At 35.2% G+C, this 8,179-nt stretch overlaps 1 protein-coding gene across 2 annotated transcripts; it reads left to right on the top strand.

Annotated features, from left to right (window-relative positions):
• The first annotated feature begins 288 nt into the window (after positions 1 to 288).
• Positions 289 to 6,252, top strand: LOC108991631 (probable disease resistance protein At4g27220). Of its 2 annotated transcripts, none has more exons than XM_035685665.1 (7): positions 289 to 419; positions 721 to 3,319; positions 3,724 to 4,413; positions 4,769 to 5,467; positions 5,761 to 5,815; positions 5,890 to 5,957; positions 6,098 to 6,252. In XM_035685665.1, the coding sequence occupies exons 2-6, from the start codon at positions 788 to 790 to the stop codon at positions 5,916 to 5,918; spliced, it is 4,005 nt and encodes a 1,334-aa protein (XP_035541558.1). In that variant the 5' UTR covers positions 289 to 419; positions 721 to 787; the 3' UTR covers positions 5,919 to 5,957; positions 6,098 to 6,252. The 2 variants fall into 2 exon arrangements, with proteins under 2 accessions (XP_035541558.1, XP_035541559.1); XM_035685666.1 differs by having other exon boundaries at positions 292 to 419; positions 721 to 1,936.
• The last annotated feature ends 1,927 nt before the right edge of the window (positions 6,253 to 8,179 follow it).

The following is an 8,179-nucleotide window of genomic DNA, read 5'->3' as shown; positions in this document are numbered from 1 at the left end:
TTTATAAATATTGGTAAATAGTTTGTAGATAATAATAAAAAGAAGAAATTAGATGTCTCATCACATGTTCGAATTATGAATTCCTATTTGCTCGACTAACCGACAAGAAGTGTGGTTATAAGAGATCTTTTGTGTATTTTCCTCGTTAACTTTATGCAGATTGTGTGATCAGAGTTATTTGTCTTTTTTGCTTTTTTTTCACGCGGTTTCCTGTAAAGGCAAACGTAAATGGAGAAAATGATTACAACCTGGTTGGTCCCATAGAGCATTATCAGGAGAGGAAAGAGCGAGATAGGCACATTTGTCTTTCTTTTTGCAGAGGATAGATTGGCTGAGGTAGTCTGTCTAAGGGAGAGGGAATGCAGCTGGAAACTCGGATGAAGAGCTGAAGGAAGTCGTTGATCTTGCAAAATTAAGAGGTTCTTACTAATTTCTTCCTCGATCACTTATTGATATATGTGTGTTACCTTGTAAATGGAATGCCAAAAAACTAAAAATATTTTTTAAAATTGCTCGCAAACTTTGAAAATACTTGTTCATTATGTTTATGAATATAATGAATCGTTTATAGACGAGAGAATTTGATACAAAAAACGTGTTGGTAGTTGAGATGTCCCCTACTATAGCCTTCTTTTCTTACAACTTGCTTGTTTTTTTCTGATATTCCAATTTTCAACTTACTTTTTTTCTGTTTTGCTTCTTTGATTGGTAAATGGGCAGGTGGCAGATTTCGTCCCGTTCTTTTAGAAGAAAGTATTACAAAAACAGAAAAACTACATTTGGAAAAATGGAAAATATTATTTCGTTAATAGTAGAATACTCTGTTGGTCCAATCGGAAAACAATTTGGCTATCTTGTTTTCTACAAGAGTAGTATCGCAACTCTTGAAGAGAAATTTCGGAGGGCACTTGAGAAGAAGGAGGCAGTGCAACAATCTGTTAATGGAGCCCAATGGAATCAAGAAGTAGTTGCAAGTGAAGTTAAGACTTGGCTGACAAATGTGGAGAAAAAAATTGAAGAAATCCAGAAATTCCTTGGAGAAGATGTGAAAGCCAATAGGATGTGCTTGAATGGTTGGTGTCCGGATCTGAAGCTATGCTATTCCTTGGGTAAGAAAGCTAAGAAGAATACTCAAGCTATCATTCAGTTGCTAGAAGAAGGTGAAAAATATGATAGGGTGTACAACATTGCACCTCCATTGAAAGTAAGATCACCATCCACAGAACTGTTTAAGGATTTTGAATCACGAAAATCAACTATTCAAAATGTTTTGAATGCTCTAAAGAATGACAATATCGACATGATTGCATTATGCGGCATGGGAGGGATGGGCAAGACAAAAATGGCCAAAGAGATTAAGAGAAGAGTGGAATCTGATAATTTATTCCATAAAGTTGCCATTACGGTGGTGTCTCAAAATCCAAACTTCATAAAAATTCAAGGCGAACTTGCAGAATCGCTAGGTACTAGACTTAAAGCAGAAAGTTTACAAGGAAGAGCAGATGAATTACATTCAATATTGACTGAAAATAAGAAAGTCCTTTTGATATTGGATGATGTTTGGAAACCACTTGATAATCAGGATATTGAGGATATTGGAGTTTACTATGCATTTAAAGAAAAGAGCTGCAAAATCTTGTTGACGTCAAGAAACGGCGAACCTAGCAATGGGATAGAAATTCACGAGACTTTTCGAGTTGACCTTTTATCTGAAGAAGAAGCGTGGAATCTTTTTGTAGAGATGACAGGTGATTGTGTCAATAGCTCCGATCTAATCTCAATTGCAAAACAGGTTGCGAAGGAATGTGCAGGTTCACCCCTTGCCATTGCGACAGTTGGAGGCGCTCTTAGCAACAAAAGTGACAAAAATGAGTGGAAAGCCGCGCTTCAGCAACTGAAAATGTCTATCCCACAAAATATCAATGGTCAGCTAAAGGTATATTCCAACATAGAGTTCAGTTACAATTACTTAGAAAGTGACGAAGCCAAATCATGTTTTTTGCTATGTTGTTTGTATCCCGAAGATTATGATGTTCCGATTGAAAATTTAGTCAGGTATGGAGTTGCAAAAAGGTTTCTCAAAGGCTTGGGTACTGTGGAACAAACAAGAGTACTTGTCCACACAATAGTTAAGAATCTTAGAAGATCAAATCTCTTGTTGGATAGCAACGAGAAGGAATGTGTCAAAATGCATGATGTTGTACGAGATGTTGACATATCAATTGCATCCAGAGACGAAAATGGTTTTATGGTAGTGTTGCACGAAGGACTTGAAGAATGGCCACAGAAGGATAGATACGACAGTTACACCACAATTTCTCTTTTACTTGGAGAAATGAAATGGCATCCTACTGAGTTGAAGTGTCCCAAACTTCAGCTTTTGCAACTATTATGTTTGAACCTTTCAAAAACGTTCCCAGACAATTTATTGGACGGGATGAAGGAGCTGAAGATGTTGTGTTTGCAAAATAGTTACTTCACCTTGCCGACGTTGCCACCATCAATCCAAATCCTCCAAAACCTTCAGATGTTGAATCTGCAGCATTGTAGCTTAGGAGATGTGTCGGTAATTGGAACCCTTGGAAACCTAGAAATTCTTGGCTTTCCTGACTGCGATATCGAGGAGTTACCGTCGGAAATAGGAAATCTTAGTCGATTAAAGTTACTTGATATGAAGGAATGTGTTTTTCTAAAGCAAATTGCAGCTGGTGTATTATCTAATTTATCTCGACTAGAAGAATTGTACGTGGGAGGATTCAACAAATGGGGATGTAGGACTACGATGGAAGCAAATGGAGAAGTAAAAGCTAATAATGCAAGCCTTGTTGAACTAATTCCTTATTCCAGTCAACTGGTGGTTTTAGAAATCAGTGTACCAAGTATCTGCTACTTGCCAAAAGAATTGCACTTCAGTAACTCCAATTTCAGATTTAGGATAAATATTAGTATAAATGATATACCAGGCTCAGATGGGAGCCTAGATGAGAGGTATTTATTTGAAAATAGTTTGAAACTTGAAGTGGAGGATGCAAGTGATCTTGGGGAACACCAAACAATTCGTTCATTGTTGAAGAATGCTGTAGTTTTGAATTCGGATATTGAAAAAAATTGGAAACATATTTGGTTTGAGAAAGAGGAAAAAGAAATTTTACCATGCAACTTGAAGTGTCTAACAATTAATAGATGTGAAGATTTAGAATATCTACTTGAAGCCACATCGGATAGTACTCCACCTAATAGCTTCCATCTCCTGGAGTCACTATCATTACATTACTTACCAAGGCTCATTGGCATATGTAAATCCACGGATTCAGTTGAGGTAGGTTCTCCTAGTTAACACTGCATATATGACTCACTTTCTATATGGATTAGTTGAAAATTTGTGTACATGTTACCAAGTCCAACAAAGAGTTTAATGGTTTTAAACCTTGCTGGAAAAGTTTTTAATTTGAACCTATTCTAAAATCTCTACATTGCACACTGCTTACATGGTATAATTTGATTTAGAAGTTAAATCTTAAAATTTGAATCTTTCAAATCAAATTTATTGTTTAAATAGTGTGGATAATGTGCTCTACACAACGACTTAAAAATAGAATAATTCTTCAGGAATATGGTCTTGTAGGGAATAAACATCTTATTACTTTCCTATGTTGAGGAAATACATTTTATATATGAAAACTACTCACAACATTGTAATGGTTCAATTAATGGATTAAACAGGTTGAAAGAGAAGGTAGCTCTGCATCAACAACCGTTGCTCATAAACTATTTTCATCCAACACCATTTTGTGGGTACCCAATTTGAAACGTCTTATAGTAGGAGACTGTGGATCACTAGAAGTGGTATTTGATCTGGAAGGACTAAAGGTCAAAGAGAACCGCAAGCCCATCCTAGCAGTACTTTCTGAACTAACATTATGGGACTTATCTTGGATGTCACATGTGTGGAAGAATATTCCACCAGGATTTCAAGGCTTTCAGAACTTGACATTAATTGATATCATGGGATGTGGTAGTCTGAGAAATTTGCTCTCTGCTTCTATAGCAAAACTACTGGTGCAACTCCAAGTCGTTACAATACGGGATTGCAACTTGATGGAAAATATTATTCAAAGGGAGTACGAAGCTGGAGAAGAAAGGAGAGCATATATTTTAAGTAACGACGCCCATTCTCTTAAGTGGCCATCCATAAAGAGCATCAACTTGTGGGAATGTCCAAAATTAAAAACATTTGGTTCAGAAGTTAGAAACGAAAGAAAGCTAAGAAAGCCAAGAGCCAAAGAGCCTAGTAGCGGCTCCTTCCCGGCAAGAGAATCTTCAGGACTTTTCAACCGATGCCTAGAGTCTTGTGTATCACGTCACAGGAATTATAGTCCAGCCCAAGGAAAAAGCAACTCAATTAACAAAGAGGTATGTGATTAAGGTTTATTTATTATTCTTTTCATTTATAACTTTTTTGAAACACTTCGTTATACAATTGTATTAATTATTTTTTATCAATATTTTTACTAAAGCTCCAGAAGGAACTTTGGACAATTCATTTAAAGATCTTAGACTTCCATTAGACTATAAATAAATTAAAAAAACGATTATTTGCAATATCAAATTATTGATTTTGCTAGTTTGGCCGTGTAAGTTAGAAAATGTGGTAATTTAGGGGCTTAAATTGAAGTTGAGCGAAAAAATATCCTCCTACGAGTCTACTTGAAAGTGTCATTTGTTTTTAAGATTATGTACTCCTTCACACTTTTTGATGTTTTGGTAGATTACATTGACAAAGGAAGAGGAGCAAAATGTGAGTGAGACTGAAAATCAAGCAAAGATGTTGTCTCTGTTTCAATACAACATGATTGAAAGTTTGGAGAATCTAGAAGAACTTTCTATACATCTATGTGATTCATTGGAAGTGATATTTGAACTTGAGGGACTAAATGCTGAAGAAAGCAATATCTTCAATAATTTGACAGTATTGTCATTAATATATTTACCGAAGCTATTGCATATATGGAAGAAAGACCCACGAGATATTAAGGGATTTAATTACTTGAGATTGCTACGAGTATGGGAATGTGGTAGTTTGAAATGTTTGTTCACACCATCCATAGCAAAACTTCTTGTGAAACTAGAGGAAATAGAAGTATATAGTTGCAATGAAATGGAAGAATTCCTTGGAAAAGAATTGGGAGATGAAGAGAATAGAGATGTGATTGCATTCCCCCTAGTGAAGACCCTCAAGCTCGGGAATTTACGAAAGTTGGAGTGTTTTCACACCGAAGATAATCATGCTTTTGAGTGGCCATCTCTGGATAAAATAACAATAGTTGGATGCCCCAAATTAAAAATGCTTGTTTCGACAAGTACAAAAACACCTAAGCTAAAGGGAGTGCATATGAAGTCCAGAACTTTTCAACCAATGGTAGAAGGAGACCTCAATGCCACCATACAACACATTATCAAAGGAGAGGTATGTTACACTTTATAACAAACATTGCTTAATGGGAAAGGTTTTACTTCAACTATTTGTTGACCATCGTAATAGTAGAGATGCATATAGTTTGGTTATATTACTAAATTATAAAACTTACATTGCATTCTTTATGTTAGAAAAATGGAAATTAAACATCTTTCACCACGTAGTAACATAGTGTTTAGATACCCAAGAGTACTATAAATCAATTTTTCAATTGCTAGGCATCTTATGAGTTAATAATTGAGTTTTACGACGTGGTTTGATACATGGGTTCTCTTTTCTTTTAGGGGTTGAATCAATTTTCTTCTCCACCTTTTTACGATATACGGAGTTACGAAGCAGGTACCTCATGCGATTAAGTATTTTTTTTCTTTTATAGAATCTAAATTCTTAAAGTCAGTTTCTTTCAATTTCAGGGTACGATAAAGATGTTTTTGATTTTTAGAGGTTGTGGAAGTTCCAAGTCTCCATATACATTGAGCACGTAAGTTTCTATACTTGACCGATTCCCATATTTTCATGAGTACGTAAGTTGAATCAATTCCCATATACATGTGTGTATATATTATTTTTTATTTTCTATGGTCAATAATAATAAATTAGATAAAAAATACATCTTTGCAGTGAATGTTATGCACATGAGCAACACATGGAGGCATTTTCCGTAACATTTGATGCTGCTGGTAGACTGAAGGGGGGAATTGATAAGTTTTGAAAATAAGCGGGTCCACTTTGATGCAATTAATAGTTTTGGAGGTACATTGTGAATTGAGTGAGAGTTTGAGGGGGCAAAGTGTAATTAACCCTATTATTTCTGTTTTAGAATTTGAAAAAGTTGAATTGTTCATTTTATTTTGTATGAGAATTTTAAAAAGTTATAATGATTAAATGAGATGAGTTAAGAAGAGTTGTGAAAACAAATCAGGCCTAAGCTGATGGGAAAGAGTAGATTTATTTATATGTATTATATTCTTAACACTCTTCATCACGTGTGGGCCAGATTTATCATCAATGAGTGGGCCTAAAATGTAAAATATTTAATGAAATAGGGTAGAGTGTAGAGTAAGGTTCGAATTCAAGACCTCTAATTTGATACCATATGAAATCAACATTTGCTCAAAAAATTTAAGGTATGTACATAGAAGAAACTAGTATTCATTTTCATGTTCTATCTTGTATCTGTTCTAAATATTAGAGTTATTAGAAGCTGAAGTTGTCATGAAAATGCCCACCTTAATAGTTCTTTTTGGGGGTTCCGATTACCTATTCAACGATCAGTACTTTTGTTCTTTTCTTCCTCAACAACCTAACTAACTCATTTTATATAGAGCTGGCTAGCTAGGACAACCTCCCCCACATGGTCACATAGTATGTTAAACTTCTAAAAAGTCAAAGTCAAACATTGATGAACTTCAACCCACCAACAACAACTCAAAGACGGTAAGAGACCTTTCCAAATAAGAGGTTTGTAATTCATAACATAGCATATGGACAGTAGGACAGTATGTACTTTATAGGAACATCCAGCCACGAAGCACTTTTCAAGTATTGATTAGAAATAATTGTTTTCCACAAATAAGTGTTGTTATTGATGAGGGTTCGTTTTAATTTGCACAAAAGAGCTTTGTTGAAATGAGAAATGAGTCTCAGACCTAAAGCTCCCATTGACTTAGGCTTGCAGATTGAGTTCCAAGATTTAGGAGTGAAGTTGTGAGATTTTTTTTTTAATTAAACCCCCACCAGAATTTCATAAAGGAGTAATCAATTTTCCTCACAATGGTTTTTGGAATCAGAATACTAGACATCATGTAGGCAGGAATAAAACTAGCTACAGATCTGATCAAAATAGTTCTACCAGCTTGGGATAAAAGCTTGGCTTTCCATCCTGTCAATTTCCTCTGAATTGTATCCCTTACTTCTTCGAAATAGCTGTTGTTAGACCTGTCAAAATTCAACTGGAGGCCTAGGTATTTAATTCTAGAGGACGAGACTTTAAAGTTCGTTACTGCTTTGACAACTTTGATTATTGAGGGAGAATAATTCTTACTAAATTGGATAGAGGACTTATCCTTGTTAATTTTTTTACCAGACCATGACGAGTAATTGTTAAGGCATTTGAGATAAGAATTTGTATTCATGACAGAAGCTGAACCAAAGAGAATTAGATCATCAGCAAAGAGGAGATGGGTGAGGTAAGGCCCATCTCGACTAATTTTAATGCCTTTGATGTTGCCAAGATGATCCTCCCTAGTGATTAATCTAGAGAGCACTTCACTGCCAATTAGAACAAGAAAGGGGAAATGGGATCTTCTTGTATTAATCCTCTGAAAGGATGAAAATAGCCACAGGATTCCCCATTGATTACCACATAGAAAGAAACCATTGAGATGCATGTTTTTATCCAATTAATCCAAGTAGTATGAAAACCAAGACAGCTAAAAACCTTCAGCAGAAAGTTCAATTCCATATAATTGAAAGCCTTTTCATGTCAATTTTAATTGCCATGAAGCCTCTCTTTCTCCTCGATTTTTTTTTTTTTCAAAAAATGGAATATTTATTGGGCAACTATAGTATTCTCTTGGATTACTTTACCAGGGATGAAAGCAGAATAATGAGGAGATATGAATCTATTGAGTACAGTCTTAAGTCTGTTGGCAAGAATTTTAGTAATGATTTTGTAACACACATTAAAGAGAGTGATTGGTC

The sequence above is a fragment of the Juglans regia genome, chromosome 15 (genome assembly GCF_001411555.2).
Source record: "Juglans regia cultivar Chandler chromosome 15, Walnut 2.0, whole genome shotgun sequence".
NCBI classification, from domain to species: domain Eukaryota; kingdom Viridiplantae; phylum Streptophyta; class Magnoliopsida; order Fagales; family Juglandaceae; genus Juglans; species Juglans regia.
This window is presented reverse-complemented; position numbering and strand designations above follow the sequence as displayed.